Raw genomic sequence first — 23,953 nt, 5'->3', positions numbered from 1 at the left:
CTACACTGCTAGAGGATAAATGCTACCCAACGGTTTCGTTTGCAACCAGATCTGGCCAATACTTTGCACATTGCTTTCATTTGCACATATTTATAGCCCATAATTTAAAAGAAGTCATGTCTGCACACTTTTTTTGTTTGTTTGTTTTTTAAGGGAGAGTTTAACTGCACCCAAACTTAGTATAACACAGGTGCGGGTGCTGATTAACCAAAAGCTCAAAGAGTATTGTTGCAAGTAATGATCAATTGGAGTCAAGAAGCGTGATCTGCACAAACGTCACCTGGGATAAAATCAATAAACCAACTCCAAGGATACTCCATGAACTCTCCATCTACGGAAATAAACCGCCTCAACCAAAGACAGAAACCCATCTTCTAAGGAGAAGTACCCCAATACTGGCCTTTGCCATGTGTCGTATCTACTGTCTAAATCTTTGTGATAATTTGTTGTCTTATGTCTAAAGCCTCTACCACTGGAGAACATCATAACAAATCTGCAACATTCATAGGCATTTCATCAATCTGCATACTGTAATACTGCTCTTTGTCCCGAAGTATCCTTATGTCGTCACCCCTGACAAAGTTGATAGCAACACCCTGGCACAAAATGCAAAGTAGTCAAAAGACATTAGATTGCAATATTCCATGCATTCAAAATGTTTGGCTACCAAACAACACATTTGCAGTGACCAACCTTGCGTCCAAATCGACCAAAACGACCTATCCGGTGTATGTACAGTTCACGATTGTTTGGAAGGTCATAGTTGATAACCAATGAGACCTACATAAGCAAAACATGCATTTACGTCAGCCAGTGGACAAACATCAGACACTGCTCAAGCAATGTACTTAATTACTCAAACACTGCATGAAATCTAGCAAGTTAGCATTGACCAAGCAGCAAGTACCTGTTGCACGTCTAAACCTCGAGCCCAAAGATCGGTAGTGATAAGAATGCGAGTATTTCCTGCTCGAAAGTCGGACAAGATTGTATCTCTTTCTTTCTGAGGCATGCCATCATGCATGAAGGACACTATAAAATTGTTGTATCGCATCCTCTCTGTAAGCCAGTCCACCCAACAACAATCAAGAGGGTTAATAAAAAATTGTGCTTGATGATTCACTTAATTTGCAATACATAGAAAATGTCATTAAACCTTCTTTTTTGTATTGCAGAAGATCACAGCTTGATTGATATTGAGTGTTTCATAGAGATCACAAAGTGTATCAAATTTCCAGTCTTCTTTTTCAAACGCAACAAAAAATTGTTTGATGCCCTGAAATATTAAGCAAGGTTAACATGACATCTTGCATTTACAAGAAAGGACATGGCACAGGAGCGTCACACAAGAGCCTACCTCAAGAGCCAACTGATCACGCTCGACAAGAATGCGAGTTGGATGTGTCATAAATTTGTTGGTCATCTCCAAAATTTCATGTGGTAAGGTAGCAGATAAGAGAACCACCTGCAGATTGGATGGCAAATATCTATAGACATCAAAAATCTGGTCCTTGAAACCTCTTCTGCTCAGCATTTCATCTGCTTCATCCTACACAAAAGGAAGAAAATGTCAATTTTAGTATTCGACACATGAATATGTAACTGTAAAAACAATCAAACTGGCACTTACGAGAACAAGAAGCTTTACCGCTCCTGTACATAAAGTCATCCTCTTTATCATGTCAAAAACCCTTCCCGGAGTTCCAGAAACAATATGGACAGCATGCTCAAGCTTTTTGATATCCTTCCCAATGTTTTTACAAGCTATGCAAGTATGAACTTGCACATTCATAAATTCGCCGATTACTAATATAACTTTCTCTGTCTGAGATGCTAGCTCTCTCGTGGGAGATAATATTAAAACCTGCACACTGCAATTCAATAGTTAGACGAGAAAGATGTGCATGGAAACAAACAAGCTCCAAGCTCAAAACAGGAAAACAACAAACCGTCACTACAAGAGGCTATTCATATTAGCGACGCTCACACAGCGACGCTCAAAAAAAAAAAATCCCGACGTCGCTATGAGCGTCGCAAATTTACTTGTAAATTTGCGACGCTCATAGCGACGCCGGCTGGGGTAAAAACAATAACAAAGAGCGCCCAAAAACTCAGATCTCAGATCTGAGTTTTTCAGCGCCCTCAAGCAAGGAGCAGGTAACGCTCTCCCTCTCTCTCTCTCTCTCTCTCTCTCTCTCTCTCTTTCTTCTCCACACACACACACACACACATACACACACACACACACACACACACACACACACACACGAGGAGAGGAAGGAGAGCCAGGTATGCTCCTTCCCTCTCTTCACTCTCATGTTCCCTTCCCCTCTTTCTCTCTCCCTCTCTCTCTCTCTCTCTCACACACACACACACATAGTGTTTTTTGAGAGAGAGAGAGAGAGAGAGAGAGAGAGAGAGAGAGAGAGAGAGAGAGAGAGAGAGAAAGAGTACAAACATAAACAAAAACGCACACACACATACATAAACAAAGAATGCACACACACATTGAGAGAGGAAAAGAGAGAGAGAGCATGCATAAACAAAAAGGCACACATTGAGAGAGGAAAAGAGAGAGAGAACATGCATAAACAAAAAACGCACACATTGAGAGAGGAAAAGAGAGAGAAAACATGCATAAACAAAAAAACGCACACACATTGAGAGAGAAACTAATTTAACGTCGTAGGAAACTAATTAAAATTAAAAGACCTAAAGATCTAGCCGACGAGGAGTTGAACTCAAGACCTATTATTCAAGAGGGAAATGACAAAACCAATCTATCATACTTGGCATGGGTGATAGAAAGGTTATACCATTTATCTCTTTTTATTGGCACACACATCCACACACGCGCACACACACAAGAAGAAGAGAGTTATAACGTCGTAGGAAACTATCCTAAAAGACGTTAAAGATTAGGTTAGATGTAGACTTACGTTAAATTAGATTTAGGTTTATTTAAGTTAAATTAGATTAGATTTAGGTTTATTTTTGGTTAGATTTACGTTTATTTACGCTAGATTTAGATTTACGTTATATTAGATTAGATTTAGGTCTCCATAGACTGCGATGCCTGCATGAAGCGGGTGAAGAAAGCCCTCAATGGAATATAGGGTATTGCTGCTGATTGCCGTTTTTTCGGCTCTTTGTAATTGCCACAGTGAGTTACCTCACCCTACCAAAATCACCCAAACACTGTGGCTATCCCTACCATTTCACTGTACATAGGCGTGCGTGAGTCACGGGACTTTTCCCATATCTTCTTAAAAACCCTCAGCTAGCTAGTCACTGGGCTAGGTGAGCCAAAATAAAAATAAAAAAAATAAAAAAATAAAATTATATTATGGCCTCTTTGTGTGTAAATATTTCATTGTATATATGGCCTAAATATAGGGATTTTTTATAATTATTTTGGTATTTTATTTAAATATTTCTACTTAGGTGTGTGTTTTATTAAACCTATGTACACCTTCTTTCATCCTCTTACACCATAATTTTATTTTTTTGCCAATATGTACATACTCTAACCTCATATTTTTCCTTTATACAAATCACTCCCACATTTTCACCCTCACCCTCGTGAAAACAAAAAATTGATTTCTACTCATTGGTTACTTTTATTATATTATTCACTTGCATACATTTTCCTCTTTCACCCAGAATAATTCAAGGAGGGACCATATCATATGATTCCAATATCTTTCCATATCCATAACTCCTCCATATTTTTATTATTATTTTTACTCATTATTCTAACACCATGTGCTCATTGAGCTAAAGTCCATGAATAGTCCATACACTAGTCCCACCATGTATATATTTCTTATTTCACCAATAATCCTCCTCCATGCATGGGTCAAGGGCAACTTGAATGCTTTGTATTATAATATGACAAAGGAGGGGCTCACTCTTGGATGCATTGTACAAATTCAACAAAGGAGGGGACCACTAAAAGACTTTTGCAGGCCTAAAAAACAGGCTTTTTGGTGAGAATTTTGGCACCTATCTCCACTCCGAATTTGGAGCGGTGGTCAAAAGAGAAAATATAGCCCACGCTCTGAATAATCACCCCAAATGTTTTCATGATTTTTGGAGCTACCAGCTGTGAGCCATGATTTTTTTAGTGGACCCCAATTTTCCCATGCTATGCAGCCACACTCTCTCTTCCACTTTATCATTTTCCTCTTTCACACACACTTCTCCACTCATCATCCCCATCTCTCTCACCACTCCTCTTTGCACACTACTCACCTTCTCCTCAACCTTGAAGAATAAGAGAAACCATGGTGAACTCATACCTCCCACACACAATTCCATTCCAAAATTGACCACCTAGTCTCATTTTTCCTCCTCCAAATTACCCATATCTATCAAAAAACCACAAAATTCAGCCTCTTCTCTTAAAAGACAGCATCATGGTGGTTGATTACTCAGCTTCAATTACCTTGTCTCTCAAGGAAGGTCAAGAGTGGAGAAAAAATGTACCGTCAAAGCTAGTAGACCGTCAACAAGCGTCAAAATTGGCCCTACTCAAGACACTTGGAGCATCAACCTTGTAAGAAATCCACCTTTTCTTACCTCTTAAGAGTTTTTCTTCCTTATTTGTATCCTACATGGATACTCCCATTGTAAATATTCAATTCCATTTGTAAATTAATACTAACTCTACTAACACTAACCCACTATGAAAAGTCCTATCACCTCCATTTCTCTCCTCTCTCTTTCCCCACCAACTTCTTGATAATTCCAAGCAAAAGAAATTAGATAAATTGCTGAAAATCTAACCCAACCATGGTTAGAGGAGTAACCCTAGCCTTCAAAATTGCTATAAAAGGAGGGTGTAGCTAGCATAAAAGGGGGAAGCCATAAGCAAGAGCACTATGATATAGCTTGAGAAGCCAAGCTCAACCTCTCTAGAAGGAGCTCTTGAGTGGAAGCTCATTGTCTTATGCATGTGCATGTGTTGTAATAGGGGATTAGCAAGGGAAATCTATGCCATTGTAAGAGAGAGAGTGATCATTCAATTGAGAGTAGGAAATCTATCATTTCTCCTACTAGTGTAAGCCCAACATTCGTTGAATCAAGGAGGGTGGATTTGGACTAAGCTTGGATACTTTGTCTCCCTTCCAACGTGAAGTAATGGACAACAATGATGCGTAAGTGTCTTGGTGTTTTTTTTTGTTAAGTTCTTGATAGCTTGTCTCTGGTGTTGTCATCAATCTAGCCATAAATCCCACATACTGTAAGAGGGCGACAGGGTGGAGAGGACTCCCCTGGCCTTAAGACAGTGATTGGGGTGGCTTTTCTTGTGATGTGTTGTGGTGAAATTTACACAAGCTATGTTGAACAAGTACTAATCTCACTTTGATTTGTCATGCAGATTTGTAAGAAGGTATTAATGCAACAAGCACCCCCTCCCCCTTTCTCTCTCTTTCTTAAATATATAGTTGTGTTTGCTTGATCATCGCCGATACGTTTCAAAGCAGCCCGAGCACTATCTCTCTCTCTCTCTCTCTCTCTCTCTCTCTCTCTCTCTCTCGTGTTTTAGTGTGTGAGAGTATTCCATTGGTGTTAGGGTTAGTGTAAATTCCTTGCTTGTTTGTGGGTCGCTCTAACGACTCTCCTCTTTTGCGTCCTAGTTCGCTCTTAAACTAGGTGGTGCCCCTTGTGTAGTTGGGATTTGGCGGTGGGTTTGTTGTTTTGGTTTGTGTTGTGTTGTGCCCCAGCCCCATTGAGCAGCACGGGAGCCTTGAAGGGTGTCTAGAGGCCACTCTTCTTGTTGCCCGCCCCGGACCGCCTCAATTTTGGTGCCCCCACTGAGGAACGGCTTGTGTATTTTTGTGTAGAATCAACCTTTAGCATAGTCAAGTAGTTTGCATGAATCACGAAGCTTTGTATGATCCCTTCATTCCCATTGCAAGGCAAAAGGTACACATAATTGTTAGTACTAAGTTGCAATTTCAACGTGTCATTTGTAGAATTTTAGGTCCTCTTAGGTTGGCCGAGATAAACGGTTCAGTAAATCCTTTTATTTTGCCTCTCATTAGGTACGACCTTAGTTTGGACGTCTATATTTTTGTTTTGTTTTAAGCATTAGGACATGCATAGGCCATGGATAATGGCCCAGGAATAGAGGTTTTTCCCTTTCATTTTACTCCACACATTAGAATAAACGTTGCAATTAGTAGAAAGATCCATTTTCAACAACGAATGGTGTTCATGTTTGGTGCCCAAAGAGCAGGAGAAATTCTTGCATCACCAAACCCTGTCATTCTACCTCTCATTAACTACCACACTTCTTTTGATGTACATGTGTTCATTTTATTTTAAAATGAAGTGCAACCCGGCAAAGTAGTGTGTATGTTTGTTTTTTCTTTGTCCAAGTTGTTACAAGAAACAAAAAAACGATCATTATTCTAATTGGGAATGTGTGTGCAGTGAAAGTTCAATCCTTAGAGATCTAGCTCTATTACCAATTGAGTTGCAGGAGCAAGTAGTAAGGCGTCTCCCTCATAACAAGAGGGTGGTGAAGTTAAGACGGAAGGTCCTACGCGTGGATTCCATTTTCCTCTTGTTGTTGGGCACTAAGGAAGACCGCGCATTCATCCAACTAGTGTGTGCCCTAAGATTGGTAAATAGAGTGAAATTTGGCGTTTGGCGAGTGCATTTCACCATTGAGGAAGACTCTTCAGGAAACTTGCGGCCAGAGTTCATGCTTCATAGACTCACATTTGGTGAATTTTTCCCTCATTTGCGTCTTATTAATAGTCTTCCTTTCGCTTTCAACAAAGGAGATAGGGAGCTATTCAGAGCTTGTCTTAATAAAGAGAGCATAGAGAAGATTGCAAATTTGTATAAATTCTCATCCTTCTCTACTTTCTATGACACTTTGTTCATAGAGACATTGTAAATCTCTTTATGCTTTTGAATGATTTAACCATAATCCTAAGGAGTTTTTGTCCAGGAATTTTGTAGCACAAGTGAAGTCTTTAACTCTTGCAAACTTGATTGGACTTGATGAGGATGTTCTTTATGAAATTGTGAGAAGGTTGCCTCACTCCGACTGTGTGGAACTCGAAGGAAAGGAGCTCCTAGTCAATTGCTACTTTCTCACGGCCTTCGACGAGCATGAAGATCTAGTTTTTATACAAACCGCTTGTGCATTGGGAATTGTAGAGCAAGTGCAATTTATCACTTGGGACGTGGTTGCTCTTTTGGATCCAGAAAATGAAGTTCTAGAGATTTCTGTTTATCGCCTTAGCTTTGAAGAATTTCAACCCTTCTTAGAGCTCATCAATAGTCTACCCTTTTGTTTTGATCAAACAAATCGAGACCTTATTGAAGCTTGGATAGCTGAAGAAGAAAACCTAGAGTGGTATTTTCTCACTTCTTCATTTGCAGGCGAGTGGTTCTAGATCTCTATTGTATCCCTTATTGTGACTCATGTTGTAATCTTTCATAATAATGGAGAGCCAACGCCAAATGTCTGGATATCCTCTTTTCTTTGGAGAGCCTGGAGAGGATGCAGAATTATTTTTAGCAAATTTCAAGATGTCTTGCCGTATCAAGAGGATAGTAACCGATCAAGAACGTGTAGAAATGTTTGAGGTGGTCCTTAGGAAAGATGCTAGTACTTGGTTTGACTCTTTGCCTGAGGAAGTTAAGGGGAATTACACAGAAGTTTTAAATCGTTTTAAGAGATACTTCTTTGATCCCCAAAACACTCAGAAACTATGGCAAGACATTGTTTCTCATAAGCAAAAAGACTTAGATGACTACTACTTGTACAAGCAAGAGTTTCTACGTCTTTGGGCTCTATGGATACGAAATGTTGCTAACCCTGGTGATGGTGCAGAATTTTTAAAGAAGGAGAGGTTCATAGCCGGACTCTTTCCTGACCTTAAGGTAAAAGTTGAGGGGGGTGCACCTGCTACTTTTGATGCAGCTGAAACTAGGGCTGCTGAGAAGTATAGGAAACTCAAGTGCTTAAGGGGAGAGGTTCCAATAGAAGGTCTTAGACCCAAAGGTAAGTCACAAGCATCAACATCGAGGGAGCTTCCTGAGGTAACGGCGGAAGTAATTGAGAAGTTAAACGAATCTTTAAGCAGCCTGTCAATTCACCTTGCACAAGCTGTAGGTCCAAAGGGACAAGCAAAGAAGTCTGAAGAGCGAGATCCACGACCTAGGAGAGTCTTGCAATGTTGGAATTGCGGAGAGTCTGGACATGGGATGTATAATTGTCCTTGGCCCCATGGGGAGCCAGGGAGGCCTAACTTGAATTAGCCAGTGATGAATGCAGGTGAAGGAACTGGTCAACAACCAAGGCTTCTACAAAGGCCAAATGGACCAAGACCACCTCCACAAGGGGTAGAAGGAGTTCCACCTTTGCCAGATCCAAATGTGCATGTGGTAGAGGTGACAAATTCAAATGAGGTTGACATGGAAGCCAATGGAATTAAGCGTGGCCGAGGAAAAGGTAAAGAGAAAGAAGGAGTCACATCACAGAGTGACCATGGACAAGGCAAGAAGGCAAAGGGAACCAAGGAAACCAAGAGGACTCGACGTCGTATCAACCTCCAAGACTTCCCTCTTGGACATGGTATGGCTCCGTACAACTTGTTGGAAGACATGAGAGGTAAGGGTCCTGATATTTCATGGCCTCAATTTCTTGCATTATGTCCACAAGTTAGGAGGGATTTAACAAGGGCAGTTAGCACTAGGAGAAAGGTAAAAGAGAGTGTGCCTGTTGTAAAAATTGCAAAGCTGAAATGAATGAGGACATTACACCGGTGCTAGACTATTACATCAAAGGGAGATTGGTTAGGAAAGTTCTAGTGGATGGGGGTGCACAAATTTGCATCATGACAGAGGGACTCATGCAAAAACTAGGCATGCACATCCATGAGACACCTGAAATTAGGGTCAAGATGGCAAACAATAGCAAGGCTAGGTGCGTAGGCATTTGTAAAAATGTTTTTGTGGAGGCCTTTGGCATTAAGAAGGCAGTGGATTTCTATGTCATGTCTACCAAGGGAAATGGTTACCCATTTATCCTAGGAAGACCATGGCTAATGAAAATGCGAGCTTTGCAGGATTGGGAGAGTGGAAAGCTAATTTGCAGGAATGACAATCACAAGAAGGTTGTCTTTGACATGAAGGAGCAACGCCAAGAGGAGCTCCATGAAGAATCATCTCAAAGTGAGACGGAAGAAGGTTGGACCGATAGCACTTCAGAAGAAGAAAGTAGCGGCAGCATTACTGAAGAGGAGTCTTCCATCGAAGTCATGGGGGTAAGGTTTAAGCCAAGCAACCAAGAGACCTCTTGTCAAGGCTTGGAGGAGGTAGGTCCTCAAGAGAACGAAGGTGATCAAGATGAAGGGATGCTGGAAGGTATGCTATCAACAACACTTACAAGGGATGAAAGAGAGGAGTTCAAATGTGTGCTAAGGAAGTTTCCTAGGCTTTTTGCTAAAGACTACACCGATGTGCGTGGAGTAGATGCTGTTCAACACAAAATTGAGTTGAAGCCAGAGGCCACACCTAAGGCTCAGAAGCTACGAAGGCTAGGAGTCATCAAGGAGCAGGCTTTACTCAAGGAGGTAAGAAAGCTTCTAGCAGCAGGGTTCATTTATCCAGTGGAGAATTCAGAGTGGGTCTCTCCTGTTGTTGTCACTCCTAAGAAGAACGGCAAGTGGAGGGTGTGTGTGGATTACCGTCCCCTCAATGAGGCAACAAAGAGAGATCACTTTCCCCTCCCATTCCAGGATGAGATACTAAATGAGGTAGCTGGTCATGAGAAGTACACTGTGTGCGATGGTTACTCAGGTTACTTTCAAATAGGGATTGCACTGGAGGATCAATTGAAAACAACCTTTATCACTCCTTGGGGTTGTTATGCTTTTAGAGTCATGCCATTTGGTCTGACAAATGCTCCTGCAACATTCCAACGTTTCATGAATATGGTGTTTCAAGCATTCTTTGGAAAGTCAATTAGGGTGTTCATTGATGATTTCTGTATTTATAGCTCAAAATCATTGCATCTACAAAGGGTAGAAGAAGGTTTAAAGAAGCTCTACGACATGGGAGGTCAACTCAACCCCGACAAGTGCCATATAGGTGAGGATGAAGTAATCTTGCTTGGTCATAAAGTTTCTTACAAAGGCATTGAAGTGGATCCTTCGAAGGCAAAGGCTCTTATTGAGCTACCATCACCCAAGAGTCTTAAGGAGGTCATCTCATTCATTCAAAAGGTGAAGTATATGTCACGCTTCATTCACTTAGCCTCGGAGTTACTTCACCCTTTGCAAAAGTTGACACAACAAGTAGAATTTGCATGGTCTGATGAGCTTGAAGAGTACTTTTGTAACATTAAAGTCATTTTGTCAGAGCTACCAACACTCATGCCTCCTTGTTGGGAGTACACATTCTTTGTTAGCTCTAGTGCTGGGAAAGAAACAATTGGTGCTGTGTTGCTACAACAAGATCCCCACAGTACAAGGATGCGACCCATCTACTTTGCTAGTAGGGTCATGAATGCTTTGGAGAGAGACTACACAGAAGCAGAACTCATGATGCTTTCTCTCATGTTTGCGGTGAGAAAGTTTAGATCCTACCTGCTACCAAAACCTTTTGTAATTCTCACTGCAGAAAATTTGTTCCCTTGGGTGTCATCTCAAATGAATCTTAGTACTAGGATCTCAAAGTGGATTATGGAGTTGCAAGAGTTTCAATACTCTTTCAAGGTAGAAGATAGTGTGCGTGCACAATTGGCAGGGATTCTCACTTATAGGGTGCACGAAAAGGAGATTAAGGTGCCTGAAGTAAAGACCCTACCATTGCCACCACCAAAAAGTATTCCTAATGCTTTTACTTTGTTCTTTGATGGAGCTTTTCGTCGAGCCACAGGAAAAGCAGGGGGAGGGCTAGTGTTGCTCAACCCAAGTGGAGAGGTGGTCATGAGAGAGAAGTTCAATCTACCAAGTTCAGCTAGCAACAATGAAGCAGAATATGACAATCTACTTCATGGTTTGAAGATGTGCATTGGCCAAGGGATACAACGCCTCATGGTAAAGGGAGATGCACTTCTCATTGTTAAACAGATTTTAGGCATTTGGGCATGCAAGAATGAGAGCTTACGGACAAAAGTTCATGCCATTCGTAGATTGTTTAATCAATTTGAAGAAGTGCAACTATATCATATTCCTAGGAAACAGAATGAAGATGCTGATTTACTTGCACAACAAGCCGTTGCATGTGTAAAGAAAGAAGTGCAGGTCATCATGGTGGCGGCTGCTGTGAAGCAACCGAGGTACCAGGGATTGGAGTCATTGGCTCCCATCATTGGCTACATTTTGGAGGGTGAGTTTCCACCAGACTTCACAAAAGCTCAGAAGAGGAGACTCATGAAGAAGGCAAGCGTATATCTCTTCCTAGAAGGCTCCCTCTATCAAAGAGGGAAGGATCAAGTGTGCAGACGAGTACCAACTATCAAGGAAATTCCAGCCATTCTAAAAGGTTTGCATGAAGAGGCATGTGGTGGTCATTTTGCCCAAGAATTAACTGTGAAGAAGATTTTTCTTTCGGGGTATGTTTGGCCAAGTTTGCATGTGGATGTTCAACATTGGTGTAAAAGCTGTCACACTTGTCAGATAAATGGAAATAAAAGGTTGGTGCATGGCCCGAGGCAAATAGTGCTTCCAAATGGACCCTTTGAAAAGTGGGGCATTGATGCTATGGGTCCTCTGCCTAGGACAAAAAATGGTAAACTCTACATTCTAGTGGCTGTAGACTATATGACTAGGTGGGTGGAAGCACAAAGTGTGGCAAAGGTAAATGAGAAGACAGTGAGCAAATTCGTCTACACTCACATTTGTTGTAGATTTGGCACACCTTTGGAGATTGTTTCTGATAATGGTCCAGGGTTTAGAAAAGGATTGCTCACAGAAGTTTGTGAAGAGCTTCACATTCTACATCGTCATAACACACCATACTACCCACAGTCAAATGGTTTGGTGGAGAAGGCTAATGGTGTCATTGCAGGAATCATTAGAAAGATGGTGCAAAACAAGACAAAATTATGGGATGACTTCTTGGATGGTGCCTTGTGGGCATATCGAACCACATATAGGGAAGCCACGGAGTTCACACCATTTCACTTGGTCTATGGTCAAGAGGCTTTACAGCCAATTGAGCTAAACATTCCAACAATGTGACTTCATGGCAAATCAGCACAAGATGATCAAGAGGTATGGATGGATCGACTTCTTACGTTAGTGGAGCTTGAGTGGAAAAGAGAAGCAGCATACGAGTGCTACAAGAGAAAAGCCACACAAGCGAAAGAAACGCACGACAAGAAACTGAAGGACAAAGGCATCAAGGAAGGAGAGCTTGTGCTAAGGTATGACAATCGACTTGACAATCGTTTTGATGCCAAGTTTGAAACTAGATGGCAAGGGCCATACATAGTCAAGAAGGCTTTCAATTCTAGCTACTATCAGCTTATGGACTTGAATGGTAAAGAGCTCTCCAAGAAGGTAAACGGGTATCTCTTGAAGCCCTATTTGAGTCGCCTTCTACCAAAGGATCTACCAAAGATCTGTCCAAAGGCCGCTGTCTCATGTAAGTATTGTTACATGAAGCATGAGTGTAACTCCAGCCAAAATTCTGAGGGGCCAAACAATGAAGATCTCGTCAAGGACTCTGAAGCACTCTCTTTGGAAAAGATGCTCTATGATGGTACATGAATATACCATCATCCAGGGGGAGGGCTAATGATAGCCGTTTTTTCGGCTCTTTGTAATTGCCACAGTGAGTTACCTCACCCTACCAAAATCACCCAAACACTGTGGCTATCCCTACCATTTCACTGTACATAGGCGTGCGTGAGTCACGGGACTTTTCCCATATCTTCTTAAAAACCCTCAGCTAGCTAGTCACTGGGCTAGGTGAGCCAAAATAAAAATAAAAAAAATAAAAAAATAAAATTATATTATGGCCTCTTTGTGTGTAAATATTTCATTGTATATATGGCCTAAATATAGGGATTTTTTATAATTATTTTGGTATTTTATTTAAATATTTCTACTTAGGTGTGTGTTTTATTAAACCTATGTACACCTTCTTTCATCCTCTTACACCATAATTTTATTTTTTTGCCAATATGTACATACTCTAACCTCATATTTTTCCTTTATACAAATCACTCCCACATTTTCACCCTCACCCTCGTGAAAACAAAAAATTGATTTCTACTCATTGGTTACTTTTATTATATTATTTACTTGCATACATTTTCCTCTTTCACCCAGAATAATTCAAGGAGGGACCATATCATATGATTCCAATATCTTTCCATATCCATAACTCCTCCATATTTTTATTATTATTTTTACTCATTATTCTAACACCATGTGCTCATTGAGCTAAAGTCCATGAATAGTCCATACACTAGTCCCACCATGTATATATTTCTTATTTCACCAATAATCCTCCTCCATGCATGGGTCAAGGGCAACTTGAATGCTTTGTATTATAATATGACAGAGGAGGGGCTCACTCTTGGATGCATTGTACAAATTCAACAAAGGAGGGGACCACTAAAAGACTTTTGCAGGCCTAAAAAACAGGCTTTTTGGTGAGAATTTTGGCACCTATCTCCACTCCGAATTTGGAGCAGTGGTCAAAAGAGAAAATGTAGCCCATGCCCTGAATAATCACCCCAAATGTTTTCATGATTTTTGGAGCTACCAGCTGTGAACTATGATTTTTTTAGTGGACCCCAGTTTTCCCATGCTATGCAGCCACACTCTCTCTTCCACTTTATCATTTTCCTCTTTCACACACACTTCTCCACTCATCATCCCCATCTCTCTCACCACTCCTCTCTGCACACTACTCACCTTCTCCTCAACCTTGAAGAATAAGAGAAACCATGGTGAAGTCATACCTCCCACACACAATTCCATTCCAAAATTGACCACCTAGTCTCATTTTTCCTCCTCCAAATTACCCATATCTATCAAAAAACCACAAAATTCAGCCTCTTCTCTTAAAAGACAGCATCATGGTGGTTGATTACTCAGCTTCAATTACCTTGTCTCTCAAGGAAGGTCAAAAGTGGAGAAAAAATGTACCGTCAAAGCTAGTAGACCGTCAACAAGCGTCAAAATTGGCCCTACTCAAGACACTTGGAGCATCAACCTTGTAAGAAATCCACCTTTTCTTACCTCTTAAGATTTTTTCTTCCTTATTTGTATCCTACATGGATACTCCCATTGTAAATATTCAATTCCATTTGTAAATTAATACTAACTCTACTAACACTAACCCACTATGAAAAGTCCTATCACCTCCATTTCTCTCCTCTCTCTTTCCCCACCAACTTCTTGATAATTCCAAGCAAAAGAAATTAGATAAATTGCTGAAAATCTAACCCAACCATGGTTAGAGGAGTAACCCTAGCCTTCAAAATTGCTATAAAAGGAGGGTGTAGCTAGCATAAAAGGGGGGAAGCCATAAGCAAGAGCACTATGATATAGCTTGAGAAGCCAAGCTCAACCTCTCTAGAAGGAGCTCTTGAGTGGAAGCTCATTGTCTTATGCATGTGCATGTGTTGTAATAGGGGATTAGCAAGGGAAATCTATGCCATTGTAAGAGAGAGAGTGATCATTCAATTGAGAGTAGGAAATCTATCATTTCTCCTACTAGTGTAAGCCCAACATTCGTTGAATCAAGGAGGGTGGATTTGGACTAAGCTTGGATACTTTGTCTCCCTTCCAACGTGAAGTAATGGACAACAATGATGCGTAAGTGTCTTGGTGTTTTTTTTTGTTAAGTTCTTGATAGCTTGTCTCTGGTGTTGTCATCAATCTAGCCATAAATCCCACATACTGTAAGAGGGCGACAGGGTGGAGAGGACTCCCCTGGCCTTAAGACAGTGATTGGGGTGGCTTTTCTTGTGATGTGTTGTGGTGAAATTTACACAAGCTATGTTGAACAAGTACTAATCTCACTTTGATTTGTCATGCAGATTTGTAAGAAGGTATTAATGCAACAAGCACCCCCTCCCCCTTTCTCTCTCTTTCTTAAATATATAGTTGTGTTTGCTTGATCATCGCCGATACGTTTCAAAGCAGCCCGAGCACTATCTCTCTCTATCTCTCTCTCTCTCTCTCTCTCTCTCTCTCTCTCTCTCGTGTTTTAGTGTGTGAGAGTATTCCATTGGTGTTAGGGTTAGTGTAAATTCCTTGCTTGTTTGTGGGTCGCTCTAACGATTCTCCTCTTTTGCGTCCTAGTTCGCTCTTAAACTAGGTGGTGCCCCTTGTGTAGTTGGGATTTGGCGGTGGGTTTGTTGTTTTGGTTTGTGTTGTGTTGTGCCCCAGCCCCATTGAGCAGCACGGGAGCCTTGAAGGGTGTCTAGAGGCCACTCTTCTTGTTGCCCGCCCCGGACCGCCTCACTGCCTTCACTCATGGTGGGCTCCGTCGATCCAAAAGTACTGGTGAAATGTCTTCAGAAGATAGGGAAGAAGGTGGATCTTCAGGGCGGCAAGAGTCACTACATCCCCGACAATGACCATCTAGCTAGACAACCTCTAGTCATTCAACAACAACTTCAAAGTTAGTAACAAGAGGAAGAACGGTCCAAAGGGCCAATTGCTGTCGTCAGATGTGGATGGAGATGAGGTAGCGTCACCGCCGGAAGTTAACTCTCACATCTTTAGTGATGAGAATGCAAACTCTTGCCGAGTTATGTGAAAAATTATGTGTTAAATCAGTTTTAAGGTTCTTATAATCCCTGTTAGTTTAGTTCTTTGTTTTTAATATAACATAATTTACGTTAGATTTAGATTTATGTTATATTAGATTAGACTTAGGTTTATTTAGGTTTACCCACACACACACACACACACACACACACACAAGAAGAAGAGAGTTTTAGCATCGTAGGAAACTATCCCAAACGACGTTAAAGATTAGGTTAGATGTAGACTTACATTAAATTAGATTTAGGTTTATTTTTAGTTAGATTTACGTTTATTTAGATTTACGCTTATTTACGTTAGATCGACTCCACGCAAGAATTACTTACGGTTTAGGGTTTAGAGTTAGACGAACAGTGAAAAGATCTACTGTGAAAAGATGTTAAGATGCTGTGAAGTGCTACAGCTAGAGAAGAGGCAAAGGGGTTTTGTCCACTACATGCACTATCATGTAGACGTGGGTCTGTAGATTTCTTGTACCCACAAATATAGGTATTGACCAATAAAGACGAGATTATAACCCGGTGGTTCTGATCTCCGTGCACCTCTAGACCGAGGTGTGCGGGGATTGGACATGACTAGAGAATGTGAGGTAGAGAGAGAGAGAGAGAGAGAGAGAGAGATAAGACGAAGAATGCCAATAGAATATTAAATTTGTTGTCCAGGTTATAAGTTTTTTATCCTCATTATGAGTAGTGACGAGGATGTGGGACCGTCCAACCGAAACACCTATCTCTCAATGAGGGTCTTATGTCCTTGTAATCAATGCAATCATGTTGTGCGACGGATAACACGTGTTTCTTTGCAGCACGTTCGTGAATTTGGCGAGTTAGATCCATCTATTGTAGATCGAGTTGTTGCCAATTATAACTCGTCGGACTCTGACGCTGGCCAACAAGCAGCAATCTTGCAACCCAATAGACGTGTTCGTAGGCGCTTTGGTCAAGCAGCATATGTGAGGCCACAAGATGTAGCCTCTGACAGCTCGGGGGATGATCATGCAGAGCACATTCCCAACGAGGCAATGTTTGAGCCCGAGATTGATGAAATGATCGAGACGATCATGGATTCAGAAAGGCTTATCTATGATGATATGAAAAGTGAAGCCGATACGCCATTGTATAATGGAGCACGTATGTCTAGATTGAAAGCACTCCTGGTTCTTCTCAACATGCAGGCAAAGTTTGGATGGAGTGACACTAGCGTCACAGCGCTTTTCAGGCGATCTATTACAATTAGTTTACTTTAATAAAACTCTAAATGTATAATGTCGATCTGATAGATTTTTACACGACTGTATCGTATTTTTATGTTGTGTAGATTGCTTAAAGAGCACATACTACCAGCTGACAATGTGATGCCAGATTCCCGAGATGAAGCAAGAAAGATTTTGCGAAACTTGGGGATGGATTACAATTCTATCCACGCTTATCCTAATGACTGCATTCTTTTCAGAGGGGAATACATAGACATGGAGAAGTGTCTGAAATGTGATTCCGAAAGATATCGAGTAGATCTCCACGGGACAAAAATTCCACAAAAGATTTTGCGACATTTTCCTCGCATCAAGCATTTCTTCGAATGTAAGTCCATGGCCGCCCTAGCATCATGGCATGAGGAGAATAAATCTTCGGATGGTGTGCTACGAATTCCTGCAGATTGCATAGCCTGGAAACATATAGATGGAACATGGTCGGATTTTGCCAAGGAAGCTCGAAATTTGCGCTTAGGCCTGGCTATGGATGGCGTAAATCCATTTGGTCAAAGATCAACATCTTACAGTGTATGGCCCGTTGTCATCGTCAACTACAACATTCCCCCGTGTTTGACTACGAAGAAGGGGCACCTATGGCTAAGCTTGATTGTGCCAGGGCGATATAAAGTGGAGAATATGGATGTGTATCTTCGTCCACTATTGGAAGAGCTACAACAATTGTGGATTGGCATAGAGGTGGTGGATATGAGCCGACACACAGGACGACGGAATGCTTTGATCAGAGGCATTCTAATGTGGACCATGCATGACTATCCCGAGCTAACAGAATGCTCAGGTGATCTATTGACACTCCTCACTCAGACACTGTAAATCTTTTTTTTTCCCATAGTTGATCTATTATCATGTGTATACATGCAGGGCTTCAAACAAGCGGATACAGAGCATGTGTCACATGTGGACCTAGACTGAATGCACATAGGGCGCCCTCACTGAAGAAGCAAATCTACGAAGGTCATCAAGCGTATCTTCCAGAGAATCATGTGTTATGCGATGGCTTTTTGGGAAGAGAGCCACCAAGGATGTCTGCACAAGCATGGTTAGAGCAGAAGGAGATGTGCGATGACGGATTGCCTCCAGGGATGAAGAGACTATCTCTATGGTACGAGTTACCATACTGGCCCCGACTCATGATCAATCACTTGCTCGATCCAATGCACATATTCAAGAATGTGGGTAATCTACTATGGGACCATCTGACCGGCAAGAAAGATACTTTGGGAGCGAGAGTTGACCTTAGAAATGTGGATCGTATGGAGCAATATTGGCCGCAAACAGCGTCTGATGGATCGATAAAACTCCCTAAAGCACCATGGATTTTCACAGGAGTCCAAGAATGCAAAGTAAAAGAGACCATTCGATCTTTGCGGACCCCCACTGGCGTAATGCACTCGCTCCGAACGTGTTTTACTAAAGAAGGAAAGCTTACCGGTTTGAAGTCACACGATTGGCATAAAATGTGTCAGGTACGTTCATAGTGGACTTTAATATCATTGCATAAAATGTGGACTTTAATATCATTGCTGCACATACTTTACAGTTTATTTTACTAGTTGCCATTGAGGGATGTTTGTCTCTCGACATCCGTAACACAATCTACAAACTTGCAAAGCTAGTGCAATGGATCTCACAAAAGGAGATCAACGTAGACTCCATACCATTCGCCAAACTAAATGTTGCGGAGCTTGTGTGCATGTTTGAGAAACATTTTCCTACTACCATGTTAACCATTCAGGTGCATCTTCTTGTTCACATAGTTGATGAGGTGGAAATAGCTGGCACAGTTCATTCCAGATGGATGTTCTTCTTAGAACGTTTCATGAAAACGCTTAAGGGATATGTGCGTCAAAAGGCACGTCCGGAGGGTATCATGGCAGAAGGTTGGTTAGTATCAGAGTCCCTAGTGTACATTGGAGAGTGGCTAGACGGATTTGATAAAGCCCGGGACACGCTATGGCGAACCATAGATGATGAGCGCATATCTGGGATTGTCATGTGCAATCTCGGTGTGAGAAGAAGATGACGGAAGATCTAGAGGCTAAAATCAACCGATTTTGCATGCTTCACAATCCAGTGATGAAAAAGTGGATTTCACAATATGAGGATGCAAAGCAAGAGCGACAAAGGGCACGAATCGAGTGGAGATGGGGAAGACGACCACCGATGCACTATCCGACGGGTCTGGAGAGCCTACCAACATTCATGAGCTTAAGATGGTTGCACAACCAATTGAAAAGCGCACAACAATGCGGTGACGAAGTGACTGAGGAAGAGTGGGAGTACTCTCGGGGTTGCGCGACCAAGGTAAGTTTGCAATGTACGACTAGCTAGTGACTTTATTTCTAAACGTTTGAACGGCCACTTCTAATGTTTGTTCGTTGTAGTATAAGTCATACACAGCAGCATGGTGTAAAGGTCGACATTTTAGGGTGGAACGGATCGACAAAAAGCATTTTACTCAAGATTGTGGAATCATGGCAAAATTTGAACAGTCTAGTCGACGACGTTCCTCTGATGCAGATCCTGTGGTGGCGGAACTCACTTACTTCGGCACGCTACAAGAGATTTTGAGGATCGATTACAGAGGATTTTTTGTCGACTTGTTCGACGTGCAATGGTTCAAGATAATCATGGAGGGTCGCAACGCTACTGTGCGTAGAGGAGAGACTGGTTTTCTTGAGGTGGATTCTACTAAGAAATGGACTGACCTAAGAGACACTTTCGTACTACCCGAGTATTGTGAACAAGTAAGTATGTAAATAGTTAACATCCCCCTTTTACAAGTTATGTGCTTGAAAGCTCTCATGTAAGTTATGTGGCTCTGGCAGGTAATATTTCATCCTACAAAGTCTACATCAAACTGGTGGTACGTCATAGAGGTAGCCCCTCGTAGTGCAAGGATGTATGAAGGCTACCATGTACCAATCACAACGGCATCAATGGAGGAGATCAAAGAAGATGCTCAATCAGAAGCCGCTGCGGTGGTGCCAGACAAGCATCAAGATGCTACTACTCTATATGGGGTGCATGCAGAGCAGCTACAAAATGAAACAGAGGATATGTGTTTAAACGGAGAGCTGTATATAGATATAGGAAGTTATGCTGAGTTATGCGAGGATGAGAGAGAGATCTCTTAAAGCCACAAATATTGTATTTGAACAATTTTTCTCCGTGTTGTAAAAGCTCTGGCTCTCTAAGTGCCTTCCATGGTGTATAACGCTCTTTTCTACTCGCGCTCACATCTTCTGATTGAAAATTATGAGTTTTCGACTTGCCTCTTCTATCACTCAATTCATTGCGTCATTGTATTTATATGCGTCATTACGTCATTGTATTTAATGGTCTTTGCGTCATTGTCTACTCTATTCATTCAATATTAAGTTTAAATATTTGTGTGTTTAATGCAGGTATGGATGATGAGGAGTTCCTTTCTTCTTTGTCACCGCAGCACAGACAGTGGTACGTGGAGCGTCATCGCTCTGGCGCATCATCGCGCGTTCCTACTCCATCCGCATCTCCCTCTCTTTCGGAGCATTCGGCGCGCTCCGAAGCTTCGGTGTTGACGAGACGATCTTCACACTCGTATGGACATCAGCGCTCTAGTGGTGGCGGTGGCGGTTGTTGTGGGGATTCCACCGCCGATGCCTCCACACCGCCTCGTGTTGGACGAGGCTCTTTACCCTCCCCTTCTTTGCCCGCCCCCACACCAGCCACAGCATCGCCATCTACGCCAGGTTTCGCGCGGCTGACTGTTCCTAGCAGCTACACACCTCTACCTACTCCGCCAGGAGCCACCCCACTCGACACTCCTCGCTTCGGGGCCCAGACGCCGGTGGAGACACCTGACGTCCGTACCCCCATTGACACGCCGCTAGAGACCCCTGCCGAGACACCCAGGTTCACGCGTCACCGGCCAGAGGGCTTGCCTTACTCCGTCGACTTCAGCGGCGGCATCATCATGGATGATGACGGCAAGAAGGTGATCTCGCGCATGCGTGGTCTTTGCTCTCAGCTGTTTAGACACTACATACTAAACAAATGGAGTGAAGTACCAAGTGATTTAAAAGCCAGAGTCATCAGCATACTTCATGATGAGTTTCCCATTCCAACACGGGATCAGCGCTTCAATGAAGACCTGATGAAGATTCGAATGCGCAAATACTGCAAACACAAGCGTTCCGAAGTGCAAAAAGCAATCAAGCATGGGTGGAACAGGCCAGATTGGCTGGCCAAAGAAGATTGGAAGAATGCGAAGAAAGCAGCGCGTGAGAATCCCGACAAGTGGAAGCAACAAAAGGATGCAGCCAAAGCGCGAGTAGAGGCAGGGAGCTCGCACCACTTGGGGAGCGGTGGATGGGCATCATTTGAGGCCGATTTTGTAAGTGTTTTCGCATTGCTCTTTATGTTTGATAGTTTAGGGTTTATGAGTTTTTTAATTCTAACATAATGAAATCTTTGTATGTTTTGACAGTGGTCGATGACAGGACGTGATCCTACACCGTACGAGCGCGAGTACGCAGGCAGGAAGGGCTTAAACGCCCTGATGGACATTCTCAGTTCTCGCGGCGGCATGGTTAGTATTAGGGTTTACTCTTTTCTATTTTTTGTATTGTTTTATAAATGTCGTTATATGTTTATACTTACTGAAAGCTGTCTTATTGTCTTTTTTTGCAGAATCCGATAGATACGCCGCTTGGACGCGATGAGACGTCTGACTAGACGACGTCAGTTTAGCCGTAGCTAGATAGCATTAGTTTAGGGTTTCTCATAGCTTATGTATCATGAGACGGATTTTATACGTCTTTTTGAACCATGTATATTATTACATTTGTCACCGCAGTTCATTTTGCCAATCAATTCTTTATGCCTATGATGTTGTACAATTGTCATTATTACATTTGCCAATCAATTCATTTTGCCTATGATGTGTACAATTGTCAATTTTACGCTTGTCAATTTTGCAAACAATGCGTCTTGTGGGTGACTATTTTGGGTCTATTATCTACCCTTACACTTTTTTTAAAAAGTGAATCAAGTACAATATGGTTGATGGGTGGTTGGGCATTCAATGCCCTGTCACCAAAAAAAAATTCTCTCGGGCGTCGCTATAACCGTCGCTATTTATGGCTCTGTAGCGTCGCTATGAGCGTCGCTATAGACTTCTGTGTAAACATCGCTATAACCGTTGCTATAACCGTCGCTATGAGTGTCGCTATATAGCGACGCATATAGCGATGCTCTCGTAGCGACGCTATTAGCGACGGTTTTAGCAACGCCGGGGGTTATAAAAACCCAGTGTATTTCCGTCGCTAACAGCGTCACAAGAGCACACAACCTCTTGTAGTCCTGTTTATTTATGTCTCATTTATAAATCGTGCGATAAGTGATTTAAGACTGTTTGTCGGTTTATCTGCAAGAAGCCGAATCAAACTGACATCATAGAACCATCTTTTAGACACACATGCTCCCCCCCTTTTCTTAAGTATGCAGCTGTTACTGAGTCGACGGATATCGTAAATCTTAAAGAGCTTTAAATCCTAGAGCAACAATTAGTAATTAAGAAGATCGACAGGCCTAGAGGAGAAGCTTACTCTCGGACAGTGGGGTCAATGATCTGGCAGGCGGCAAGGGCAATCAAGGCAGTCTTGCCAGTTCCGGACGGAGCCTGAGCGATGACATCCGCATGGTGATTGGTGATGAGAGGGATGGCGCGCTGCTGAATCGCTGAGGGTTTCTGGAAGCCGCAGGCGTAGATTCCACGAAGAACCTCATCGCGGAGGCCCATGCTGTCGAAAGTGCTGCAAACGTCAGGAGCTTGTGCATCAGCGGCCATGGTCGCTCACAAATAGTAAAGCGTTCCGCACGCAGTAGCTCTTTAAACAGGGCAATCAGCCAGCAGTCTCAAAATTTTCGAGTATTGCCGCTACATAAACCTTACCTCTAAATTTTAAATTTGAAGGTGAGATAAGGACATGCTCACGCGAGGCTTAGGGTACGCGGGCGACTAACGGGACCGGTCCCAATGATTGGACCTGTCTACCCTTAATTTAACAATACACAAGCACCACCTTTAGGACAACTGAACGTGGGTTGCCAAACGGTTAGCCCAGCTAGGAAGGAATCCTTCACCGTTGGATCCGCGCTCGATGTGCATTGGCAGCAAAGTCGTAAAACTGGGTATGGCCGATTTCGCAACTCGACCTCTTTTTTGTTAAGCACGACATCATTATTTGGAGTAGATTTTCAATTGTGAAGTGACGATTACGTCGATGCTTATGCTGCAAGTAGATCTTTCATGCCGCTATCAATCACGCCCCTCCTTGCTCAAAACGGAGTAACGTAGACGAAATCCACCCAGCCCCAAGGTAAAGATGTTAATATGGCCCCTTTACCCTAGTTAGTTTTGTCTAAGCCTCGACAGATCTGACGCGAGGTAGGTACCGTTGCTCAAAAATGGAGGGAGAGAGAGAGAGAGAGAGAGAGAGAGAGAGAGAGAGAGAGAGAGAGAGAGAGAGAGAGAGAGAGACGGGGGGTAACTGTCAGAAACCGGCATAGTTTGAAAACTATGCAGTGGAAAGTTGATATGGTTGTCACTGTTGGTTGGCTCCAATTACGTGAAACTAAGAGTATCTATACTTATATACTACTCTATCAAGGAAGTCCAAATTTCGAGGACCACGTGACGTAAAATCCCTTCTCGAGCTAAACGCATAAGCTTTCAAAGTATTGACTCTATGAAAATCACAAAAAGTTTGTCGTGACATTTTTTTCGTGGTTTGTAGAGAGAGAGTCTAAAATGGGCTAGCCAAAGAAGAGAGAGGGGGACAGGGGGTATTTTTTTGTATTTCAAGTATTAACACAAATATTATTGCTCATATTACTGCGTGTATTACCGCGATTATTGCCGCACTGATTATCG

At 42.3% G+C, this 23,953-nt stretch overlaps 1 protein-coding gene across 1 annotated transcript; it reads right to left on the bottom strand.

The window, feature by feature from the left end:
* Positions 1–482: 482 nt before the first annotated feature.
* LOC147432473 (eukaryotic initiation factor 4A-III homolog A-like) lies at positions 483–22,837 on the bottom strand. The gene is made up of 7 exons (XM_086491591.1): positions 22,626–22,837; positions 1,631–1,871; positions 1,358–1,549; positions 1,158–1,276; positions 908–1,076; positions 694–780; positions 483–596 (listed from the first exon to the last, which is right to left on the bottom strand). The coding sequence occupies exons 1-7, from the start codon at positions 22,817–22,819 to the stop codon at positions 483–485; spliced, it is 1,116 nt and encodes a 371-aa protein (XP_086347717.1). The 5' UTR covers positions 22,820–22,837.
* Between the last annotated feature and the right edge of the window lie 1,116 nt (positions 22,838–23,953).

This window comes from Adiantum capillus-veneris, chromosome 20 (assembly GCF_014529385.1).
Source record: "Adiantum capillus-veneris isolate H3 chromosome 20, ASM1452938v2, whole genome shotgun sequence".
Classification (NCBI taxonomy): domain Eukaryota; kingdom Viridiplantae; phylum Streptophyta; class Polypodiopsida; order Polypodiales; family Pteridaceae; genus Adiantum; species Adiantum capillus-veneris.
This window is presented reverse-complemented; position numbering and strand designations above follow the sequence as displayed.